Below are 27,010 nucleotides of genomic sequence, written 5' to 3'. Positions count from 1 at the left end.
CACAATAAGCACAGCCATTTTCCAGCAAAATATAGCATTCACAAAAACCAGAAAAAAAGATAAAATGAATCACTAACCTTGAATTATTTTCATCAGATGACACTCATAGGACTTCATGTTACACAATACATGCATGTTTTGTTTGATAAAGTTCATATTTATATAAAAAAATCGGAGTTTACATTGGCGCGTTAGATTCACTAGATTCACTACATCAAGTGATTTTGCATAGCCACATCGTTTAAACAGAAATAATTATCATAAATGTAGATGATAATACACATGGAATTATAGATACACCTCTCCTAATGCAACCGCTGTGTCAGATTTCAAAAAAAGTTTACGGAAAAAGCAACCCATGCAATAATCTGAGACAGAGCTCAGAACATTAGCCATATTAGCCGCCATGTTGGAGTCAACAGAAACCTGAAAATACATGATAAATGTTTCCTTACCTTTGATGAACTTCATCAGAATGCAGTCCCCGAAATCCCAGGTCCACAATAAATGCTTGATTTGTTCAAAAATGTCCATTATTTATGTCCAATTAGCTACTTTGGTTAGCGCGTTTGGTAAACAATTCCAAAGTCACAACGCGCGTCCACTATAACGTGACGAAATGTCCAAAAGTTCTGTAACAGTCAGTAGAAACATGTCAAACGATGTACTGAATCAATCTTTAGAATGTTGTTTACATATATCTTGAATAACGTTCCAACCTGAGAATTAGAATGACTTCAGATGAGCGATGGATCGCACGTCCTTCATCTGTGAACGCGCCTGGTGAAAGCGCGGTCCACTCATGGCTGTGGTGACTATTTCCTGTGTCAATCGACCCCCCTTCACATTAGAGTCATCAGACAAAGTTCTATTGACTGCTGACATCTAGTGGAAGGCGTAGGAAGTGAAAACTCGTCCATATCTTGCTGTAATTTCAATGAGACCTTGGTTTAAAATCTGCCACCTCCAGAAAAAAAAGAGGAAGTGGAATTTCTCAGGTTTTTGCCTGCTATATGAGTTATGTTATACTCACAGACATAATTCAAACAGTTTTAGAAACTTCAGAGTGTTTTCTATCCAATACTACTAATAATATGCTAATATTAGCAACTATGACTGAGGAGCAGGCCGTTTGATATGGGCACCTTTCATCCAAGCTACTCAATACTGCCCCTGCAGCCATAAAAAGTTAAACAGCTTTCAAAATTCCAGAAAATGATGTCATTTGAGTCAATTAGAGGTCTACCTGTGGATGTATTTCAAAGACTACCTTCAAACTCAGTGCCTCTTTGTTTGACATCATGGGAAAACCAAAATGAAGTACGACAAAGATCGTACTTTTTGGAGAAATGTCCTCTGGTCTGATGAAACAAAAATATAACTGTTTGGCCATGGTGACCATTGTTATGTTTGGATGAAAAAGGGCAGGCTTGCAAGCCGAAGAACACCATCCCAACCGTGAAGCACGGGGGTGGCGGCATCATGTTGTGGGGGTGCTTTGCTGCAGGAGGGACTGGTGCACTTCACAAAATAGATGGCATCATGAGAAAGTAAAATTACATGGATATATTGAAGCAATATCTCAAGACATCAGTCAGGAATTTGAAGCTTGGTTGCAAATGGATCTTCCAAAAAGGACAATGACCCCAAGCATGCTTCCAAAGTTGTGGCAAATTGGCTTAAGGACAACAAAGTCAAGGTATTGGAGTGGCCATCACAAAGCCCTGACCTCAATCCTATAGAAAATGTGTGGGCAAGGAGGCCTACAAACCTGTCTAGTTACACCAGCTCTGGCTGGAGGAATGGGCCAAAATTCACTCAACTTATTGTGGGAGGCTTGTGGAAGGCTACCCGAAACGTTTGACTCAAGTTAATCCATTTAAAGGCAATGCTACCAAATACTAATTGACTGTATGTAAACTTCTGACCCACTTGGAATGTGATGAAAGAAATAAAAGCTGAAATAAATAATTATCTCTACTATTATTCTGACATTTCACATTCTTAAAATATAGTGGTGATCCTAAAACACAGCATTTTTTCTAGGATTAAATGTCAGGAATTGTGAAAAACTGAGTTTAAATGTATTTGGCTAAGGTATATGTAAACCTCTAACTTCAACTGTATGATGCTAAATAGGATGATGTATTGGATGATGTATAGAATTATGTATAGGATGATGTATATGATTATATATAGGATGATGGATTAAATATTTCAAACTACTTTTGTAATACGTTAGGTATTTTTTAAACGTTAATAATCGATCAAATTGTAGATGGGGCAATCTCTATTCAATACAGGAAAGAAAACAAACCAGCGCTGCTTTTCACGTCTTGCGCAACTCACAAAATTGTCCCCAATTCCGAGTTGGCCTACTTCTTCATTGCACAAAGGAATAACCTCAACCAAATTCCAAAGACTGGCGACATCCAGTGGAAGCGGTAGGAACTGAAAATAGGTTCCTATGAAATATCCCATGGCAAAGACAATACAGGGAACAGAGAGTTGGAAAAAGAAAATTCTGAACAGTTAGTCCTTGGGGTTTTGCCTGCTACATAAGTTCTGTTATACTCACAGACATGATTCAAACAGTTTTAGAAACTTCAGAGTATTTTCTATGCATAATATGCATATCTTATATTCTTGGCATGAGTAGCAGGAAGTTGAAATTGGGCACACTATTTATCATAAAGTGAAAAAGTGTATTTGGCTAAGGTGTATGTAAACTTCCGACTTCAACTGTATATGTAGGAGTACAGAGTCAATGTGTAGGGGTACAAGTTAGTTGAGGTCATTTCTACATGTTCATGGGAATAAAGTTACTATGTATAGCTAATAAACAGCGAGTAGCAGCAGTGTTAAAAACAAGGGGGGGGTCAATGTAAATAGTAGGCCATTTGATTAATTGTTCAGCAGTCTTATGGCTTGTGGGTTGAAGCTGGTAATGAGCCTTTTGGACCTACATGTGTTTAGCAGATGTTATTGCTGCTGTAGCGAAATGCTTGTGCTTTTAGCTCCGACAGTGCAGTAATATCTAACAAGAAATATCGAACAAATTACACAACATATACACAGTACTCACAAATCTACGTGGGAATGAATTAAGACTATATACATATGGACGAGCGATGTCAGAGCGGAATAGACTAACATACAGTAGAATAATATAGAAAACAGTATATACATATGAGATGAGTAATGCAAGACATGTAAACATTTTTAAGTGAATGAGGTACTGTAAAATAGAATAGAAAAAGTATATACATATGAGATGAGTGATACCAAATATGTAAACATTAAGTGACTATGATACTGTAGAATAGTACAGAGTTCAGTACATAAACTCGGCAAAAAAGAAACACCCTATCACTTTCAACTGCGTTTATTTTCAAGAAACTTAAGTGTACATATTTGTATGAACATAACAAGATTCAACAACTGAGACATAAACTGAACAAGTTCCACAGACAAGTGACTAACAGAAATTGAATAATGTGTTCCTGAACAAAGGGGGGTCAAAATCAAAAGTAGCAGTCAGTATCTGGTGTGGCCACCAGCTGCATTAAGTACTGCAGTGCATCTCCTCCTCATGGACTGCACCAGATTTGCCAGTTCTTACTGTGAGATGTTACCCCACTCTTCCACCAAGGCACATGCAAGTTCTGGGGGGAATGGCTCTATCCCTCACCCTCTGATCCAACCGGTCCCAAATGTGCTCAATGGGATTGAGATCCGGGCTCTTCGCTGGCCATGGCAGAACACTGACATTCCTGTCTTGCAAGAAATCACGCACAGAACGAGAAGTATGGCTGGTGGCATTGTCATGCTGGAGGGTCATGTCAGGATGACTCTGCAGGAAGGGTACCACATCAGGGAGGAGGACGTCTTCCTTGTAACGCACAGCGTTGAGAATATGACAACAATGACAACAAGCTCAGGCCGATGATGCTGTGACACACCGCCCCAGACCATGACGGACCTTCCACCTCCAAATCAGTGGGTTTGTGCCCATAGGCGAACTTGTTGCCGGTGATGTCTGGTGAGGACCTGCCTTACAACAGGCCTACAAGCCTTTAGTCCAGCCTCTCTCAGTCTATTGCAGACAGTCTGAGCACTGATGGAGGGATTGTGCGTTCCTGGTGTAACTCGGGCAGTTGTTGTTGCCATCCTGTCCCGCAGGTGTGATGTTCGGATGTACCGACCCTGTGCAGGTGTTGTTACATGTGGTCTGCCACTGCAAGGACGATCAGCTGTCTGTCCCGTCTCCCTGTAGTGCTGTCTTAGGCATCTCACAGTACGGACATTACAATTTATTGACCTGGCCACATCTGCAGTCCTCATGCCTCCTTGCAGCATGCCTAAGACACGTTCACACAGATGAGCAGGGACCCTGGACATCTTTATTTTGGTGTTTTTCAGAGTCAGTAGAAAAGCATTTTAGTGTCCTAAGTTTTCATAACTGTGACCTTAATTGCCTACCGTCTATAAGCTGTTTGTCACGAGTCCGACCGAGGGTGGTTTTCCTTCCCGGGCAGGTGGCGCTCAGCGGTCGTCGTCACCGGCCTATTAGCTGCCACTGATTGTCTTTCCTCCCCCTCCTTGTATGTTTATTGGTAGTACCTGTTTATGTATGATTAGTTTGTCTTTATTAGACAGCCGGCCCGCCTGGTTGTTGTGCGGGATTATTTCAGTGTAACCTTCGGCTCTGTTGTAGAGGTACGTGTTAGTGCCTGGTCGTGATTTTTCCGTTGTACATTTTCATTCCCTGTGTTTGGGGCCGTTACTATTGTGAGCACCCTGTGGTGCGTTGGTGCTATTAAAGACGCACAGCATTGCATTCTCTGTCTCCTGCGTTTGACTCCACACCCACGACACCCGGAGCATTACACTGTTAGTGTCTTAATGACCGTTCCACAGGTGCATGTTCAATAATTGTTTATGGTTCATTGAACAAGCATGGGAAAAAGTGTTTAAACCCTTTACAATGAAGATCTATGAAGTTATTTTTAGTTTACATATGAGAAAAGTAACACCAGATATGTAAACATTATTAAAGTGACTAGTGTTCCATTCCTTAAAGTGGCCAGTAATTTCTAGTCTATGCCTATAGGCAGCAGCCTCTAATGTGCTAGTGATTGCTGTTTAACAGTCTGATGGCCTCGAGATTGAAAACAGCTTCTGTCTCTAAGTTCCAGGATTGATGGACCTGTACTGACCTCACCTTCTGGATGATAGCGGGGTGAACAGGCAGTGGCTCGGGTGGTTTATGTCCTTGATTATCTTTTTGGCCTTCCTGTGACATTGGGTGCTGTAGGTGTCCTGGAGGGTGGGTAGTTTGCCCCTGGTAATGCATTGGGCAGAATGCACCACCCACTGGAGAGCCTTGCGGTTGCGGGCGATGTAGTTGCTGTACCAGGCAGTGATACAGCTGACAGAATGCTTTCAATTGTGCATCTGTAAAAGTTTGTTAGGGTTTTAGGTGACAAGCCACATTTCTTTAGCCTCCTGAGGGTGAAGAGGCTCTATGTACTGGGCTGTACGCACTAACTTCTGTAGCGCCTACGGTCGGATGCCGAGCAGTTGTCATACCAGGTGGTGATGCAACTGGTCATGATGCTCTCGATGGTGCCGATGTCGAACTTTTTGAGGATCTAGGGATCCATGACAAATCTTTTGAAAATCTTGAGGGGGTTAAGGCATTGTTGTGCCCTCTTCACGACTGTATGTTTGGACCATGATCGTTTGTTGGTGATGTGGACACCAAACTCTCGACCCACTCCACTACAGCCCCATCGATGTGAATGGGGGCATGTTCGGCCCTCCTTTTTCTGTCGTCCACGATCTGTTCCTTTGTCTTGCTCACATTGTTGTCCTGGAACCACACTGCCAGGTCTCTGGCATAGCTGTTCCTTCTGTCCATGTAGGAAAGGGCAGTGTGGAGTGTGATTGAGATTGCATCATCTGTGGATCTGCTGGCACTAGACAGCATAGCTGGGGAACTAGACAGTATAGTAACATAACTGGGGCACTAGGCACTACAATAACGTAACTGTGGCACTAGACACCATAATAACATAGCTGGGGCACTAGACACTAGAATAACATAGCTGGGGCACTAGACACTATAATAACATAGCTGGGGCACTAGACACTAGAATAACACAGCTGGGGCACTAGACAACATACCTGGGGAACTAGACACTAGAATAACATTGATGCTAAACTAGACACTAGAATAACATAGCTGGAGCACTAGACGCTATAGTAATATATCTGGGGCAATAGACACTACAATAACATAGCTTAGGCACAAGACACTAGAATAACATAGCTGGGGCATTAGACAACACAGCTGGGGTACTAAACATTATAATACAATAACTGGGGCATTAGACAACATAGCTGGGGCACTAGAATAACATGGCTGGGGCACTAGACACTAGAATAATATAGCTGGGGCACTAGACACTATATTACCATAACTGGGGCACTAGATACTTGAACAACATAGCTGGGGCAATGGACACTATATTACCATAACTGGGGCACTAGATACTTGAACAACATAGCTGGGGCACTAGACACTATATTACCATAACTGGGGCACTAGATACTTGAACAACATAGCTGGGGCAATGGACACTAGTGTAAGGACAGACGCTGGGAGGCGAGAAGCAAGTACTGTGAGTGAACATTTAATAAATAACGGACAAGAAATAAAACATGTACAGCATCTGGACAGGGGAACAAAACGGCCTTAATGTCGACATGGGGAACAAAATGAGGAACAGACAGATATAGAGGAAGAAATCAACTAAGTGAAGGAGTCCAGGTGAGTCCAATATTCCCCTGATGCCTGTAATGATGGTGACAGGTCTGCGTAAAGATGGGCCACCTGGCGCCCTCAAGTGCTATAGAGGGGGAACGGGAGCAGTCGTGACAGTACCCCCCTCTAGGGGTGCCACCCTGCATCCCACCTGGGCGAGCCTGATGGCCCGGCCGAGGCGTGGGAGCCTGACGAGCCGGCTGAGGCATAAAGTGGGGTGGGAGCCTGCCGAGCTAACCGAGGCAAGGAAACCTCTCGAGCCAGCTGAGGCAGCCCTGGTTTCTTCGACAGCGACCCCAGACCTGACTTCACCAACCAAAACAAAAAACAAAACTCCCTGATGCTTCAAATGTTGTCAGCATTCTGTGTGGACAGACACTTGGAGCCGAGAAGCAAGTACAGGGAGTGAACATTTAATTAATAAACAGACATTAAACAAGACAGGACAGCGTCTGGACATGAAAAACATAATGACATTAATGCTGACACAGGGAACAAACTGAGGAACAGATATAGAGGGGGCAATCAACAAAGTGAAGGAGTCCAGATGAGTCCAATATTGCGCTGTATCAAGAGTCTTAGCTATGTTATTATAGGCACTAAACACTATAATAACATAGATAAGGCACTACACACTATAACACAATAACTAGGTTACTGGACAATATAGCTGGGGCACGAGACACTATAATAACATATCTGCGGCACTAGACACTGGAATAACATAGCTAGGGCACTTGATACTAGAATAGCATAGCTGGGGCACTAGATATGATAATAACATAGCTGGGGCACTAGACACTAGAATAACATAGCTGGGGCACTAGATAGGATAACATAGCTGGGACACTAGATGCTAGGAATAACATAGATGGGACGTTAGACAACATAGCTAGGGCACTAGACACTTCGATAACATTGCTGGGGCACTAGACACTACAGTTACATAGCTGGGGCACTAACTAGAATAACATAGCTGGGGCACTAGACAATATAGCTGGGGCAAAATACACTTTAATAAACATTTTTGGGGTAATACACACGGATAACCTAGCTAGGGCACTACAGTTGAAGTCAGAAGTTTACATACACCTTAGCCAAATAAATTTAAACTCAGTTTTTCACAATTCCTGACATTTAATCCTAGGAAAACCTCCCTGTTTTAGGTCAGTTAGGATCACCACTTTATTTTAAGAATGTGAAATGTCAGAATAATAGTAGAGAGAATGATTTATTTCAGCTTTTATTTCTTTCATCACATTCCCAGTGGGTCAGAAGTTTACATACACTCAATTAGAATTTGGTAGCATTGCCTTTAAATTGTTTAACTTGGGTCAAATGTTTTGGGTAGCCTTCCACAAGCTTCCCACAATAAGTTGGGTGAATTTTGGCCCATTCCTCCTGACAGAGCTGGAGTAACTGAAACAGGTTTGTGACCTCCTTGCTCGCACACGCTTTTTCTATGGGATTGAGGTCAGGGCTTGTGATGGCCACTCCAATACTTTGACTTTGTTGTCCTTAAGTCATTTTGCCACAACTTTGGAAGTATGCTTGGGGTCATTGTACATTTGGAAGACCCATTTGCGACCAAGCTTTAACTTCCTGACTGATGTCTTGAGATGTTGCTTCAATACATCCACATAATTTTCCTCCTCATGATGCTATCTATTTTGTGAAGTACACCAGACCCTCCTGCAGCAAAGCACCCCATAACTTGATGCTGCCACCCCCATGCTTCACATTTGGGATGGTGTTCTTCGGCTTGCAAGCCTCCCCCTTTTTCCTCCAAATATAAGATGGTCATTATGGCCAAACAATTCTATTTTTGTTTCATCAGACCAGAGGACATATCTCCAAAAAGTACAATCTTTGCCCCCATGTGCAGTTGCAAACCGTATTCTGGCTTTTTTATGGCGGTTTTGGAGCAGTGGCTTCTTCCTTGCTGAGCGGCCTTTCAGGTTATGTCGATGTAGGACCCGTTTTGCTGTGGATATAGATACTTTTATACCTATTTCCTCCAGCACTTTCACAAGGTCCTTTGCTGCTGTTGTACTTTGCTGTTGAGAACACTTGTCTAAAGCAACTCAAAACATTCTCTCAAACTTTCTTTCATACTTTAGTATTTTCTTTTTGGATTGGATGAAAGCAAAGTCTACTCAGGTGTTTCGTAATTGACAACAGCCAATGGAACTGTCATTATGAGAGTGACACTTCTCTACATACAAGAAAATAAGTTTGACTATATGTCATGTGTTGGAACAAAAAGTTCCAGTCATTTTTTTTTGCTCGCAACTCTTCTATGCTAAATATTTATTGTGGTTGACTCTTTTGACGAGTCTGCTTTGATGGTGCATTGCAAATACAAATCATAAGCTTTCCTCCTACTGTCAGAGTTGGTGTTTGGTGTAGTATACCTGTAACTGACAGTTAGACTTACAGGTTATGTCGTTGTCTTTTGTTTGAATTGTTTATGTGTCCGCTGTGCGGGGGAAATTATAATACAAGCGGAACTACGTAGCTAATACTGTTGTAACGGGGATCCTTATTGTAGCAACACACTTTTGAAGGGAAGGCAATCCTGCGTTGCGTTAGCTAAATTTTCATGTCATCGGGTGTAGTTCATAAAGGTTGAAGAGTGTATGTTAGGATGAAGTGTGAATTCATGCCAGGAATAATAAGTGTGAAGTTGGATTTCCTCCCTTCTGTAATAAGCAGCCAATGAGGTATCTTTTTCTTTATTCATGTGTTTAATCTGAACCCGTTATAACGCCGGTTAAACTGTTATGTATGTAAGCACTTCAGAGTTATACCAAGCTAATATGTCACTCGTAAGATAAGGTTGTAAGAGTGTGCTTAACTGTATTTTTCATTTACTTTATAGTTCTCACGGAAGGTGATAATTCTGACTAAAACTACAGAATAAAGCCGCCAGTTAAAATCAAGGAACGGTTGTGCTCGTGGTTACTGAAGGGAGCTACAATACCATGGCTTTTTTGGTGGTGCAATGCTGTAAGTTTGAAGTCATTGTTTATGTTATCTTAGGGAAAGCAGTCATACAAAGCATTGCCATTTAGCACACTCACAATGCTGATGCACCCCCCCCCCTGAACATGCAATACAGAAAACAGTGTATTCCAGGATGAAGTTTAATGAGTGTTAGGTATTCACTGGTGGGGTTTTGACAGTTAGGTTAAATATGTCAGGTAGGTTTGACAAAAGAAAGTACACATTTAAAAAAAATCTAAATGGAATTGTTCTGGAATTGATTAGCACTTTTCACACCAAAGTACGTCCATCTCTAGAAGACAGAACGCATCTCCTTCCTGAGCGGTATGACGGCTGCGTGGTCCCATGGTGTTTATACTTGTGTACTATTGTTTGTACAGATGAACGTGGTACCTTCAGGCGTTTGGAAATTCTACAAAAGTCTACAATTGTTTTTCTGAGATCTTGGCTGATTTCTTTTGATTTTCCCATGATGTAAAGCAAAGAGGCACTGAGTTTGAAGGTAAGTCCCTTGTAATACATCCACAGGTACACCTCCTATTGACTAAAGTATCTAGTGCCCCAGTTATCAAACTTTCCAGTGTATTAACTATAGGCTATCTAACCAACTACCCAATGTTTATTGACTTGATTATTCCCGTCAAATTTAGCTTAGCTTAATGGTATAGTCGTTGTGCGTTCTCAATGGACATTTGTTCTGGCTATCTACTCTAATTTCACATCACTCTCTTCTGAGTGTACCACAGCACAGAATAATGAATTTACGAGCTCCCCAACACCCGTTGAATATGGCCAGTGTCATTAAATGTTGGCAAAAAAGCGTCATTAAATTGGTGCCATCAGCACAGTTACAGTACAGTTACCAACGCTCTGGATAACATGAAAACTGCCAAACCAGTTCTGCAAGGGCGAGTAAAAGGTCAGAGTGGCCTCATTTGTGTCTGGAAGTAGCTAGCAAGCTAGCCAACGTTAGCTTAGATGCTTGCCTGCTGTTGTAAGGTCAGAATGCTCAAATCAACCCTACTCCTCAGCCTGAGCGTCCAGTGTGCACTCCGAGAGTGAAATGCTCCTAATTTACAAACTAACAATCTGACAATGCTCTGATTTTACAGAGCACACTCTGGCACTCCAGATTGAATTTAGGAACACACCCGATGTTGTAAAATGTCTAACTAATAATTTGTTATGCTAACTAACTAGCAAGAGGTTGCATAGCAACAGCATGCTAGTACGCTCAACTGAAAGGATACTGTTTGTTTACGGTATTCTAAAATGAACTACTAATATATACTTTGTAGTATATACTCATTAAGTATGTAATAGACAGTGTGTTAGTATGGGTATTCCTTCACAGCTTATGAGATTCGCGGTGACATTTTTTAGGAACTTCTTATATTTTTAAACACAGATAATAGAAACCCGCTGTTTTCACATATATAGTCACTGGTATGGTGGTGGAGATAATGAATATAAGGTTGAAAAGTAGCACATTTTCCCATTAAGTATATATTTTTAGTTTAGTTTTTTATTTGCTACCATGGCTGTTAAATGGATACTTTGGGATTTTGGAAATGAGGAGGAAGAGCCAATGCTAACTAGCATTAGCGCAATGATTGGAAGTCCTTGCAAGCAGATAGCCATAGACATTGCGCCAACACATGATAGCAATTTCCTTCAAACTGCATTTTAGAAGTCCGTCTGACTCTGTGGAAGTAGATAAAGGGCCTCATTGCCAAAATACTGAAGAATCCCTTTAATGAATACTCACTAATGTCTGTACCTGTGTGTGTTTGTATTATATAAAAAGAGAGCGAGTCTGTCTGTCTGTCTGTCTGTCTGTCTGTTCCTGTGTGTCCAGGGCTTTTGATGACACTGACCTTCATATCCCCTGGGCTAGGGCTAGCAGCCATTTATCTTTTATTCATTCGGCCATTTCTGAGGACGGCAGCTTTTCTATCACCAAGGCTTGTCAAAAATGAGGCAATTTCCTGATGTGCAGCGCTTGGTGGTCAAATGGTGCACAGTCACACACTGTAACAGGTGATGCCACAGTCCTGAAGAGGCTGTGTCTATGAAGGCTCCAGCTTTGGGATGACTGTCTGTCACTGAATGTGTTACGCCACTTTTGAGAACACTTGTCTAAAGCAACTCAAAACATTCCCTGAAACTTTCTTTCATACTTTAGCATTTTCTTTTTGGATTGGATGAAAGCAACGTCTATTCAGGTGTTTCGTAATTGACAACAGCCAATGGAACAGTCATTATGAGAGTGACACTTCTCTACATACAAGAAAATAAGTTTTACTATATGTCATGTGTTGGAACAACAAGTTCCAGTCATTATTTTTTGCTCGCAACACTTCTATGCTAAATATTTATTGTAGTTGACTCTTTTGACGAGTCTGCTTTGATGGTGCATTGCAAATACAAATCATAAGCTTTCCTCCTACTGTCAGAGATGGTGTTTGACATTGAGCAATGATTTCGCTCATCGATGGCTTTCTGTTGACGTTGATGTGGCTTTTTTGGAGGTGCACTGCTGTAAGTTTGAAGTCATTGTTTATGTTATCTTAGGGAAAGCAGTCATACAAAGCATTGCCATTTAGCACACTCACAATGCTGATACACCCCCCCCTGAACATGCAATACAGAAAACAGTGTATTCCAGGATGAAGTTTAATGAGTGTTAGGTATTCACTGGTGGGGTTTTGACAGTTAGGTTAAATATGTCAGGTAGGTTTGACAAAATCTAAATAGAGTTGATCATGTAAGGTTGTTGCTATTATGATTTGAATGCCAATGCTTTTGATCAGAATATTAACATAATTAATTGATATCGTACATATGGTAAAGTTAAGAGCTTAATAACACACCCTTGGCAGAGACCAAAATAAGAAGGAAAACATTCTGCCTCACATGTAATTCTTTTTACATATTATGTGGAAAACAAGGCATCTGACATTTGAATTACAGTGTACTGTTTGCATAATGTACTGGGTGGTTTACATATGAAGTGACATAACTGACATTTGAATTACAGTGTACTGTTTGCATAATGTACTGGGTGGTTTACATATGAAGTGACACAACTGACATTTGAATTACAGTGTACTGTTTGCATAATGTACTGGGTGGTTTACATATGAAGTGACAACTGACATTTGAATTACAGTGTACTGTTTGCATAATGTACTGGGTGGTTTACATATGAAGTGACATAACTGACATTTGAATTACAGTGTACTGTTTGCATAATGTACTGGGTGGTTTACATATGAAGTGACACAACTGACATTTGAATTACAGTGTACTGTTTGCATAATGTACTGTGTGGTTTACATATAAAGTGACACAACTGACATTTGAATTACAGTGTACTGTTTGCATAATGTACTGGGTGGTTTACATATGAAGTGACACAACTGACATTTGAATTACAGTGTCCTGTTTGCATAATGTACTGGGTGGTTTACATATGAAGTGACACAACTGACATTTCTAACTCAAACAGCTCCTTTCATGAAAGCTTTTACCTTAATATTCTGCATTAACAGAGACTCATTAGCACACAGGTGTGCCCATTGACTTAATATGTGTCTTACATGATTCAGAAATTGTAGACACTAACTTATTCTCTCTTGTTGTTGTTCCTCAGATGACAACTGCAGACTGAGTGACTACAAGAGGCTGAAGACCAAGATTCTGGACATGTATGACCAGAGATACATGGCAACCGGCAACCAGGGAAGCCATAAAAATAACATGGCCACCAGGAAGAGACTGGTCGATGTTGTGTTTAAGCGCTTCGACGCCGATGGTAGCAGGAGAGTAGACAGTAGTGAACTATCACAGGTGAGGAGATGAGGATGGGACTTGGATGTCAATAAGTGCTTCAAAGAAAAGGGAAAACCAAAGACATCCCAACATTGTGTTTGCTACACACCAAGGAGTAGTGAACTGTCACAAGTGTGGACATGAGGGTAGACTATAAATCCATAGTAAATGTCTTTCCCACATGTCAGTAGCCATGCCATCGCACCTTCCCTGAATTGAAAAGCTTAAACAAACAGAACCTAAACATTGTGTTTACTATACTAGGAGCCATCTTAATGCCCTCAGCATTATTTTCCATGTTTTTCCCTTCATTTGGTCTTTAATTCGTAAAGCGAGGTGCAAAGGGTTGCCGTTAAATCTTTCGAAATATAATAATCCAAGTCAAGGAACTTTCCGCTCATGGGAGAATGCTGGCTTTGACTGTTGTTGCCAGAAAGTGTGGTTGAAAAGGGAGATTTGAGATGCTTTCGTGAGAAAAGGAGACATTTTATGCATAATAAATACATGTCTCACAGTACCTGAGGACTAGTTTATATGCCATTCATTTAAATAATGAATAGGTAGGCAACTACTACTGGTTTAAATAGCCTTTAAACTGCTCTCAGGTCAGTTTCATACTAATATATCCAGCGGCACTCTGATTCCGCCAGTCTCTATTGGAATGATGTGAGAGAGGAAACTAGCTTGATTCATATTCTTATGCATTCACTTTTTTTTATACAAAGTGCCCCATTTGATTACTGCCAACAGCTCTGATATTATTAAACTATATTTTCATATCATTTGCATTTTTTTTTACATAACAACGAGGCTTTCAGCTCAGAGATGAGAGCACAAATCAATGCAAAGTGGGTGAAATAAAGTGTTAGGCTTTCTTTGAATATGCAAATATGCCCCGTTGACACATTGGAAAGTTGCTTTAGGTAGTAACCATAGATACCAAAGGCATTAAACTACGGATGACACTGAGGGCTAGACACCAAGCTATGAGCCATCGTCTATCCAAGTGTTTGAATGTCAGTCTGTCCATAAACATCCACTGCACAGATTGAGTAACGCCATGTTGGTTTTAAAGCATTCCTCACAGGAGAATGCTACAGTCTCTCTTAATCCTTGAGGCATATGGTGATGTTGACACACAGTACATACGGTATACAGTACAAACATGTTGTAGCTATTTTAAGGCAAAGTTTTTAATGTCTTGTTTACAAAAGCACATCGCAGTCATTCATTCTGAATCTCAGACGTTGACACAGTTGACCTTAATCTATGTCACATCACAGAGGTCACTTATGGCCGAGAATTCAATCAGTAAAATAACTAATTTCCTCGCTCTTCACTCTTGCCATGTTAAATTATACAAATTTGATGTGACCGATAATTTCAGACCTCGTTTACGAGTCTGCTATTTGTGTAATTGTTCATTGTAAAAGAGGTGTTACATTTGACTGACCGTCTAATGTCCCGTCGCCTCTGTAAATGGGGTGTTAATTTGACACGGACTGTGGCTGCATTCCGAACACACGTTACAGCTGTTTCTCTAACATAATGCGTGTCATTTTGTCAGTTTAGTTAAAAGGTTCAGGCTTGGCATGGTGTGTGTTTATGTGTGGGTATGTGTGTGTGTGTGTGTACTTCCATGCTTGTGTGTGTGTGCATGTCTGGGTGGAGGGGGTGGTGCACTCCCTCCCTCCACACAATCTTCAGACACTGATCCCCTTCTTTATGTTGTTGCAATCAGATGGGTCGATTCTGCCAGTACATCCAACCCGAACATCAACTACAGAGCATGGGAAAGATGGTTTGATTTCAGGCCGGGACATAAAACATTTAAAAGATGGTGTGAGAATCACCAAAGACTAGGGTGACACACAGCCACTCTGATATTACCATCTCCCTTAATCAAACCATCTGCCATGGGGCCAATCAGGAAGCCAGAGAATACTTTGGAATACCATGTTTTTTGATAATAATTTCTCTGAACCAATTGTGCCGAGGTAATGCATTATGAATGTATACAATTGCCATTCAAGTATTGTTATAGATTTTCTAAAAGGAGACATAGACTTTTATGAATGCTTGTAATGCACTGTACACAGATGGCTTGAAGAACATTTTCAAATGTAACTAATGAGGTTCAATCGTCAAACAAATTGTGATCATTCTACATAGCTTACACTTTTAGTTCAATAAGTGTTCAGAAAGCATAGCCAAAACGCTGCAGGGAAAAAGACAAAGTAGAGGATGATTCATTAAGCAGTAACATTTTGTCAAGCTTTATGACAGCTGATCTAGAATGATGGATGAGTGAATGTCGCCCCGAGATGTGATTTATTTCAAACCTTATATAAAACATAACAGGTCTTTGCACCATGAAAAAGGGTTTCCTCAGCATATTTACTTCCAGAAATAAGAGATCAATAGACTATCAAGGTCAAACTTAAATGTGAAATTGAGTTTAGGTTAGAAACCACATACTTAGAAAGAGAATTGATCGCGTTACATTGCATGCTCTATGCTGTAACATTAGAAATCCAAGTTCCATGGTTGGTTCCCGGGTTTCAGCACTAAGAAATGGAGATGGCGGGAAAAGGTACAAGAAAAAAGCAAACCCCAGATGCCAAAATACCCGACTTAGACTTACTGTCTAGACTTAACTTTAACTGTAACTTCCATACTAGACCAGGGCTAGACTTAGCTTTAACTGTAACTTCCATACTAGACCAGGTCTAGACTTAGCTTTAACTGTAAGTTACATATTAGTCAAGGTCTAGACTTAACTTTAACTGTAAGTTACCTACTTGCCCAGGTCTAGAATGAGCTTTAACTATAAGTTACTTACATGCCCACGTCTCAATGCATTTTTCTGTTGCAGGTCATCAAGCAGGAAGGTCTGTTCAAGGAGGTCTCTGAGTGCACCCTGTTTGACCTTCTCAAATACAACGACATCAACGACGATGAGCACCTAGCAAAGGACGAGTTCTATACAGCTTTTGGTGAGTGGCAGGGTCAACTGATCATGCTTATGTTTTGTCATTCAGGGCAGTAAGGTTGTGTAAAATACTCAAGTGTGTATTACCATTTCCTTTTTCCTTTTTTGACAAGGATATTTGAAGAATATACCCTCCACAGGTTGTGTTGAATTGGACAATAGACATGCTTTCAGACACATAGAGTTAAAAACTTTATAAGTAACCTATGCCTTTATGTGACAGCAAAGTGGATAAAACTGTTTACAATGTCTACTGTTTACTCAAAACCATGGTTGAATTTTTCTTATACATTCCTATACAATAGTTACACTACCAAAAGTTGTTAATATCTCCCTGAATGACCAGACCAGTTCTCATCGCTCGAGCTTTAATTGTGGGAGATTTACAATTCATCATAGGCTATTTAAGGGAGAGCTTTTCTTTCTCCCTGTCTATGGCAGCTAGTTCTTTTACTTAGTTAATATTCATGACAAACCACTAAAATATAAGACTGAGAAAGCATGAACCCCGTCATGAAATTGCACAACGTGTATTAATGCTCGTGCCCATTTACTCTGTAGGATCCAACCAAGCAATGGTGAGCTTGATATGATTTACCCGTCTCTTAGTCTATGTGAGACAGCCTACTATACACTATGGAGTTGAATGTCATTCCAGCCTTTCAGTCCCTTAGCATTCATAGTCCTTTTGAATGCCCTCTTTTCACCCAAAGCTAAATTCAGATAAGGCTAAGAATGTGTTACACGTCCAGAGGTAGAAACAGTTTTCAGTTAGGATTATATTGAACAGGTAAACCCATTAAATCTACAGACCTCCAGCTTTCATGTGCATTATGAACACAATGCCTCTGTGTTCCCTTTACCACAGTAAAGATAGCCGCTATACCAAAGCCTTAAATACCACCAGCCTTGCAAAAGGTTTTGTTTGCAGATGTTTTATGTAAGTGAACGTAAAAAATAAGAAGATAAACAAAAAGTTAGGTGAACCTCAATGATGGCGCTGACTACTGTCGCTTCAGATCGTGTAGCACTTAACTACACAACTAAATGTTATTTGAGTCCTATTTTTCCAGTTCACAGGTCTCATTAGCCAAGTCAATGCGCTCCAATAAAATATAATACCATAAGATTACATGAATAGGACATTTGTTGATTCAGTATATTTAGAAATATAGTACCATTTTGCAAATAACAGCAGTAAATGCAGAACTAGCCAACAATCCCGATGAAAATGAGACCTGTCTTTCACAGGATGTATGTCTGTTTTGCTAATAAGGCCTTGCATACAACTTGGAATATTCAAATCACAGCAACGTTGTTTGTCACTGTTAAAGATAAGACACTAACGTCCATGCATAATTCATTGACTCCATCCCATATTCAAGAAAATAAAAATCAATCGCTTCAGCTAGCAGTAAGGTAAATATCTAGCAGGAATGATGGATTTTAATTAGACCAAGTTACTGATAGAAATGAAATGATGTCTGCCACACTACAGATAGTCGTATGTATTGCCATCCTTGAATAACTTGGTGAATGTAATGCACTCTGGGTTTAGGACAGATAAGGCATTCACGTCCTGTACATTTGATGTCACCTTAACCTTAGGGCGTGGGAATGGTAAAATTCCAAGGTTGCAGATGTCACTGTATCGCTAAGTCTTGATTGTAGGATCAAACACTAAATATTAGAGGGTTTATATCTATGAGAACCCATTGGCAGCTTCTGAATAGATGAGGAGAAGGAAAGAGCTGCTGGTGTACATGCTTTATTTCTTCCTGGCTGACTGTCTGTCAGTGACTGTCTGTCAGTGGCTGTCTGTTAGTGGCTGTCTGTTAGTGGCTGTCTCTCAGTGGCTGTCTGTCAGTGGCTGTCTGTTAGTGGCTGTCTCTCAGTGGCTGTCTGTCAGTGGCTGTCTGTTAGTGGCTGTCCGTCAGTGGCTGTCTGTCAGTGACTGTCTGTCAGTGGCTGTCTGTCAGTGGCTGTCTGTTAGTGGCTGTCTCTCAGTGGCTGTCTCTCAGTGGCTGTCTGTCAGTGGCTGTCTGTCAGTGGCTGTCTGTCAGTGGCTGTCTGTTAGTGGCTGTCAGTCAGTGGCTGTCTGTTAGTGGCTGTCTGTCAGTGGCTGTCTGTCAGTGACTGTCTGTCAGTGGCTGTCTGTTAGTGGCTGTCTGTCAGTGGCTGTCTGTCTGTGGCTGTCCGTCAGTGGCTGTCCGTCAGTGGCTGTCCGTCAGTGGCTGTCCGTCAGTGGCTGTCTGCCAGTGACTGTATGTAGTAGTCAGTGGCTGAAGTATCGATCCAGAGGTTGATGGTTGGTGACAGGCTGATGGACCCCATGGCTTTGAAACGTGTCACTTGTGTTTTGCGTAGTAGCTTGCCATTGCACAGTCTAAACTTGCGTCCCAAATGGCACCCTATTTCCTATATGGTGCACCAATTTTTGAACGGGCCTGTCACGTTCTGACCATAGTTCTTTTGTGTTTTCTTTGTTTTAGTGTTGGTCAGGACGTGAGCTGTGTGGGCATTCTATGTTATGTGTCTAGTTTTCCCGTTTCTATGTTTGGCCTGATATGGTTCTCAATCAAAGGCAGGTGTTAGTCATTGTCTCTGATTGGGAACCATATTTAGGTAGCCTGTTTTGTGTTGGGTTTTGTGGGTGGTTGTCTTCTGTCTTCGTGTGTCTGCACCAGACATAACTGTTTCGGTTTTTTTTCACATTTGTTGTTTTGTATTTTGTAGTGTTCACGTTTATCGTCTTTATTAAACATGATGAACACTAACCACGCTGCGCTTTGGTCCGATCCCTGCTACACCTCCTCTTCAGAGGAAGAGGAAGAAATCAGCCGTTACAGGGCCCTAATGAGCCTTGGTCAAAAGCAGCGCACTAACTAGGGCATAGTATGCCATTTGGGACGCACCCCAAAGGTGATCGGTGTGGAAAACGTCAGGCCAAGTTATATAAGTCTAGAGTATACCAGTTAATGTCATATGGCATATCATCTATTAAGAGGATTCACACCTCAGTAGCCTATGTTAATCAGTTATCCCTTTTTATTTGGAATGAACCACATTGATGTCAGCGAAGGAAGTTATTCATGCTGGTAGTTAAGTAAACAGTTAAAGTATTGTTCTTTCTACATATAGAACATAATAACGTTCTCAGCAGCTTATTTGTTCTTTAATTTGCCGATTCTTATGAGCTCCAAAACTCTTCGATCTGAATGTGGATTTGCAAAGATAGAAAATTAGTTTACTTAAACTCTGGCTCTTCTCTATGGATCATTATTAGACAACCAAAGGAGACAGCCTCGTCTTCTCCAGGGCAGTGGCAGATGAAAATGGTTTCTGGGCCTGCCTGCCTCCATTAAGACAACTCTGGTGTTATTCATTGCTCGCGGCGCATTGACAATTAATGGATCATCATGCTTTCTCACGACAAGCTCCCATGCATCATTCTGCTCACTGGCTTCAAGGAGTGCTGTTAAATTGGATCCATTTTCCAAAAGTGTGATTTTTGCAGAATGTGTTATGTATTAGAAAAATTTGAAATGCTTTTAACAAAAAAAAATCTTTCTCTTTTCCCCTGGAAATACTACTGTACTGATAATAATAGTACTGAGACGATAGCCAATTGGGCCTTATCAATCTCCACGGGAGGATTTCACATCCTTTCTAACTTAAATCCATGACAAATTGCATTTTTGCGACATGGAACCAATTCTAACAGGATATAGCCTTTGTAGAAGAGTACTCGTTGTTTCACAATAGGATACAAGAATGTCTTGTCTTCCAGAAGTTTGGTCCGTTATCAAATATAGCTTGCGTATTCACATGCCTTTAGTGAATCTTGTAGTCTTGTATCTTGTAGTCCATTAATGTATATATTCCTTGACATCAAATGAGATTGAATGACTTAACGTTTCACTATATGCTTGATCAGTGATGTACTATATTGATTAGTAAGAAGTCATTACCTGAAGTGTGGACTGAATTTCTATATGTAAACTATAATTCCAGAACATTGCAATTGACTGGATTTATTACAATCAGAGCTCTCTGTGATATTGGGTAGGATTGGAAAGCTTATGATTAAGATATGATATATATGATACATCCATCTAGTAATGGGTCGGACCCTCCTTTCCCTCCAGAACAACCTAAATTATTTGGGGGATAGATTCTAAAAGGTGTGGCATTCAAACCTTGCGCAATTGGTATCAAGGGACCTAACATATCAGGAAAACTTTCCCCACACCATTACACAACCGCCACCAGACTGTACCATTGACACCAGGCAGGATGGGGCCATGGACTCTGATTATGCCAAATCCTGACTCTGCCATCAGCGTGATGCAACAGGAACCGGACCAGGCAATGTTTTTCCACTCCTCAATTGTCCAGTGTTGGTGATCGCGTGTTCACTGGAGCCGCTTCTTCTTCTCTTCTTTTAGCTGAGTGGAACCCGGTGTGGTTGTCTGCTGTAATAGCTCATCCGTGACAAGGATCGACGAGGTGTGCGTTCTGAGATGCCGTTCTACACACCACTGTTGTACTGCACCGTTATTTGTCTGTTTGTGGTCCGCCTGTTAGCTTGCACGATTCTTGCCATTCTCCTTCGACCTCTCATCAAATAGCTGTTTTGGCCACAGGACTGCCACTGACGGGACGTTTTTTGTTTGTCGCACCATTCTCGGTACACCCTAGACACTGTCATGCATGAAATACCCAGGAGGCGTTTCTGAGATGACTGGCACCGACGATCATACCATGCTCAAAGTTGCTTATGTCACTCGTTTTGCCCATTCTAACTTTCAATATAACAGTAACTGAATGGCTTGATGCCTGTCTGCCTGCTTTATATAGCAAGCCAGGGCCACGTGACTCACTGTCTGTAGGAGATAACCATTTTCGTCAACAGGGTGGTGTACCTCATAAACGGGCCACTGAGTGTATGTGATACATACAGTTTATGAATCACACAGTGTGTAGGAAAGCTACATGATAGAAAAACCACATCTCTACAAAATGTATTATCATGTGTACCATAATCTTTCTTATAGACGTTAGTCCTCCTTCCTATCACTGTTGACAGACATACAGACAGAAGGGAAGCATTTCCATGTAAACAAACGCACAGGCTCCATGCCTCTCAAACATTTCACGGCTCTTGTCAAGGAGGGGTATGCTGTTGACGCGATCACATCGGATTGCAGTCTAGAGAGGTATGCAGCTATTGGAGCAACGTTGTACTTTGAACATAATGATGCTATTAAGATCCCTACCGTGGAGCTAGAAGGCAATTATTTAATGCATATCTGGACACTCAACTGTGTGTTGAACTCACTCCCTCTTGCTTTTCTTGAGCCCGCTGGTGAGATGGCTTACTGGTGCACCTCAATCAAACCTGCCTTTAAAACACACATACGCACATAGACATGTACACACACTTACAGATAGACACACACACACACACACAATACACACGCACGTACGCAATTACATACGCACGCACGCACGCACGCGCACACACAGGTGGGAAGGCGCTCAATATTATTCACTGTTACGAATCCTAGAATAAGGAATATAACTCACTTGAGTGGGTGAGAGAGGCATCACAGCCAAATCAGCATGGCCCCCTTATGATAAACCCAAACCCCAAATATACCTTGCATTTTGACGGAATAGCTTTTCTCTCAATGTCTTTTTCACAAGGTAGTTTTGATCAAATTAGTCCAGTTAGAATGGTCTTCAGCCATGTGTGGTCGGTCCCACGAGGCTCCTTCACCAGCTGCTCTATAAACTAGGCTCCAGGCTGATCAGGTGAGGTAATGCACTCAGTAAGTTCCACTTTTACAGGCTTCGCTCACATTTATAACCTTGGTGCAGAGGTTTTTATTTCAATTGGCTTTACTTGCAGTCTGCTTTATGAAGCTTTAAGTCTTGATCAAAGTATTACTGGTATTGGCAGGGCTGTTCCTGTCTGCAGACGTTGATATTGGAGCAGGTAATTCAGTCGAGCTAACCCTCCTATCGGTCTAGGGAACCCTAAACCCAAGTGGAGTGATTTGGGGGTTGTTCAAAATGATGTAACAGCACTAGACAATATATCTTAAAAAACAGCAGCAATGGAGATACACCCACCTGGTCAGATAACACCTCTTTGGAGGATGTGTGCCACATATATGATAGATATGATTTTGGGAAAGCACAAGAGAGAAACAGAAAGAGAGCGAAACAGAAAGAGGAGAGAGAGGAGAGAGAGAAACAGAGAGAAAAACAGAACAAGAAGGAGAGAGAAACAGAAAGAGAAGGAAAGAGAGAAGGAGAGTGAGAAACAGAAAGAGAAACAGAAAAAGGAGAGAGAGAAACAGAAAGAGAAGGACAGAGAGAGAAACGGAAAGAGAGAAGGAGAAAGAGAAATAGAAAGAGAAACAGAAAAAGGAGAGAGAGAAACAGAAAGAAAAGGAGAGAGAGATAAACAGAAAGGGAAGGAGAGAGAGAGAAACAGAAAGAGCTAGGTGAGCAGGGGAGTAGCTAAACGACAGTGACAGCTATTTTCCCTGACAACCGTTCCTCTACTGTGCCATAGGTGATTTAGTCTTGGGCGGTGGGCATGGACCAACATCCCATTATAGGAACAGTTGGGGAGTAAATCAAAAACTAGACCCAGCCGTTAATCACTAATTACAGGCTGGATGTTGAAGGTTAGGTCCCTCCCAGGAGAAAAGCCATGGAAGTCCAAAACAAGACGAAAGGAGCAGCCAGGGTCACTAGTCGTTCTGATAAATCAGAGGCCAGAGAAGATCGGATATAATGTCCAGCAGCCCACACTGAGTTCGATTCGATCAATAAGAAATTGCCCATTCTGTGCCTGTACAGACTTCGCATGCATGAGGTTTGCTGGTTTCCCTCCAACAGTATGATGCAGCCTGCTGCCTGCCGATTTCTCTTTTTAAAATCTCCCCCATGACTTCCCCCGTTTCAGTTCCCCCGAGATAGCCTGCGAATCGAGATTGTCGCTCTAAACGCATTTCCAAAGCCATTAAGATACAAGGGACTGTAATTGAATGGTTAGGGAGGAGATTGTATGGGTATGTCCCGCCTCAACACCGCAGCTACAAAGCCTACTGAGTTTTGAAATGTCCATGCGTCGTGTTAGCAGTGATGTTGTCAGGGTTGTTTTGCCAGCAGGATCGAGGGGGAGCAGCATCATAACAGAGCCACAATAGGAAGCTCCCACTAGGACATTGTATTGTTTTATTTGTGGAGTAGTATGTCCCTTGTGTGCATCTGTCTTTGTGTATGTGACATGGGCCGACAGAGTTCAGTAAGCATGTCAAAAGATGACCGCCGTTTGCTTTCTGCAAAGATTTTGCTTAGGTTATTTTTAAAAGAGGTGTGTTCATGTAATCATTGAACCAGTATCTTGATCTGCTAGTAGGAAAACATCAAGTCACTTTTTCATCTCTGATGTATCCAATAAACCCAGAGCTGAACTCTGAAAATTAGTTATTTAATTGTTTTCAAACGCTTAACATCTCAATAGATGGAGTAAGTTTGAAGTCAATTATGTGTAATATATCTCCACTGGCGCCAATGAATTCTGTGTAGGAAATGCATTTGTACTTTGCTAATTTCCTCCTCTGAGCTTGGAGAAAAAGAGAGGACACATTGCAGCCTAATTTGGGAAATTAAGATTTAATGAAGCCCTGTAGACGTTAGAAACTGCAGTATGTGCTGAGAGAGATATATTTGTCTCAAACATTTCAGCATCTTATAACTTCCATGGTCTGTATAGTGGTAAATCCCCATTAAACACATTTGAGAAACTGGAATCTTGTTGGCCATTCTTGTTCTTTCGTAGCTCAATTATACTCTTCTATTAAGATTGTCTGTGTCACATTAAACATCATTGTTGTTATGTTGCAATTTCCACATAACAAAATTAGTCGCTTTCCATGTAGCACGTCAGCTTTCAAAGATCAAGGGTTAACATCATCGTCATCAAGACACAAGATGCTTCATCGTCGGGCAGGAAGGGTCACGCTAATGATTTGACAGATGTTCGCACTCTTGAGAAATGAAAGGCTAATCAACAAGAGTGTGTTTGAGCATGTTAACACATATGTCCTCTTGCGTCTTGGATACACCATCCCGCATGGGAATATTCACAAAAGACTAGAAATTGATTGAGGACAATCGAATGCAATCATCTCTCCATGAAAAACATGCATTCTTGAAACCCCGAGAGACTATGTAGAATTGTAATTGTACATCTTTTTGACTTAATGACACAGCTTCTTTCAATCTTCAAAAGAGCCATCCTGTTCAAGTTTTTTATTGATCTTTTAAACACTATAGAAATACTGGACATGTATTTATTGGGGTTATGAACCATTTAAAAGCACTAGATAGTAAAACATTTTCTCAGGGCAATTGTGTGCTAAGGTATATTTGTATTAGTCTTTCCTACAGAATGGGGTGTTTGCAGTCTTCAAGCATTGATCACATGGGGGTTATTCCAGTTCAGGACATAACAGACAGATTGTTATGCATTAACTCTAGACTCAAGTTAAAAGGTACACACCAGATACATTTTTATTCAATCTCTTTCTTCCCCCAGTTGGTTTCGCTGAGCTAAGCTAACCGCTAGTCTCTGGACCTGGGCTTTTCTTTCATTAGGTTTTGTATTTCATGGCCTCAGGAGCAGAACAAATTGAGTCAGTGTTTCCTTTTTCTCTGTTGCTCATTAGCCCAAGAGGAAAATTCAAAGGCACACACTAGTTACAAGTCTAGTTACATAACAGAATTAAAGGGGACGCTTGAGTAACGGCTTTGTGTTCATTCATTGTCTCATTGAAGAACTGGAAGCATTATAGTCGTTAACCATCGGCACCCTTACCGGCCACACGCAAAATGTCTCTGTTTTTCCAGGATATTTTCTGTGCCTTTGGTGGTATATATACACTTTCACTTAAGCAATCAGTGATTATAGCAATATGTGGAGAACTGCAATTCATTTTGAGTTGTCGATGCATTTCAAATAATCTCTTCATGTAAATACATAAATGTGGTGGCGTTGTGGGACATTGAATAGAACACCCACAATCCCTTTGGAAAAGTCCACATAATAAGATGGATAGCTAGGTAGGTGGAAGAAATCCTCGGAGATACAGTACTGGCATGGTTTAATGAAATGTACATTAAATCTCTTGTTTACTTGATGTATTTACGTAGCACCTAATTTCATCCATTTTCTCTTGACGTATGAACTCATTATGTTTCCTCGATGCATAAACCAAACAACATCTGCAGTAATGTTTTGCCTCGGCAACAAAACACTGGCTAATTGAGTCTCTCTCTGTGTATTCAACTGTTTTCAGGTCCATTAATTTAAAGAATACGGGCATACACACGATACAACAATCACTCGTCTGTTCAGTGTGCTGTATACTCACACACACACAGGAAAAGTAATTTGGCTTGCTTCACTGATATGTAGAAGTAAATGCATACACGTGCAAGCAAACACACACGTGCACACACACTTGAACACATGCACACAAACATTATTTTTAAAATATACACACACACACACACACACACACACACACACACACACACACACACACACACACACACACACACACACACACACACACGCAAGTGCACATGGGGATACAAACACACACACACTTGAATTTTTACATTCAAGCACCCTAGTGGAACAGAAGTGGCACAGCTCTCTATGACTAACAGGTGATCTAATTACCGGCTTTGCTTTTTTCTTTACAGAAGTGTTCCAGCTCACCCTGCCAGATGACCAGAAATTGAGCATCACCACGGTAACCGTTGGCCAGAGTGCCGTCTTGACTTGTGCAATCAAGGGGGAGCAGAGACCTCCCATCATCTGGAAACGCAACAATCAGGTCCTCAACTCTCTGGATCTGGAGGACATCAATGTAAGAGCTGCCTGAAGCCCCACCTGTTGTTTCTTCTAGCTTTGTAAGACACTTTGTGTCGAGGACAGGTTGACTACCGGCCTTTTCTTATCTAGGATAGCTTACCTTATCACGCACACACACGCACACATGCACACACACACACGCACACAAACACACACACACACACATGCACACAAACACACACACACACACTTTGGTAACACTTTATTTGGATAATAACTATCCACTAACCTTAAACCTTATCCTAATCCTAGCCCTAATCCGTACCTTAACTGTTATTTCACTGTAACCGTAACCTTAGCAAGCAGTTTCTTATCAACAGATAGTGTGTTGATAGTATGACCATCGGTACATCATATGAGACCATCCTAATAAAGTATGACCAAC

The 27,010-nt window shown here is 41.2% G+C and overlaps 1 protein-coding gene across 4 annotated transcripts in view; it reads left to right on the top strand.

The window, feature by feature from the left end:
* Window positions 1-27,010, top strand: part of LOC115130823 (follistatin-related protein 5-like) — a 199,595-nt gene that overhangs the window by 118,245 nt on the left and 54,340 nt on the right. For 2 of the 4 annotated variants that reach the window (XM_029662309.2, XM_029662307.2), the window contains exons 5-7: window positions 13,491-13,687; window positions 16,545-16,665; window positions 26,454-26,620. In XM_029662309.2, the coding sequence (XP_029518169.1) occupies window positions 13,491-13,687; window positions 16,545-16,665; window positions 26,454-26,620 (485 nt within the window). Of the gene's footprint in view, window positions 1-9,377; window positions 9,839-10,215; window positions 10,338-13,490; window positions 13,688-16,544; window positions 16,666-26,453; window positions 26,621-27,010 lie in introns of those variants that run through there. The other 2 variants (XM_065019780.1, XM_065019781.1) reach the window with 2 other exon arrangements.

Source organism: Oncorhynchus nerka, linkage group LG6 (genome assembly GCF_034236695.1).
Source record: "Oncorhynchus nerka isolate Pitt River linkage group LG6, Oner_Uvic_2.0, whole genome shotgun sequence".
Lineage (NCBI taxonomy): Eukaryota > Metazoa > Chordata > Actinopteri > Salmoniformes > Salmonidae > Oncorhynchus > Oncorhynchus nerka.
The sequence above is the reverse complement of the archived record's forward strand: the minus strand, read 5'-3'. Positions and strand labels throughout refer to the sequence as shown.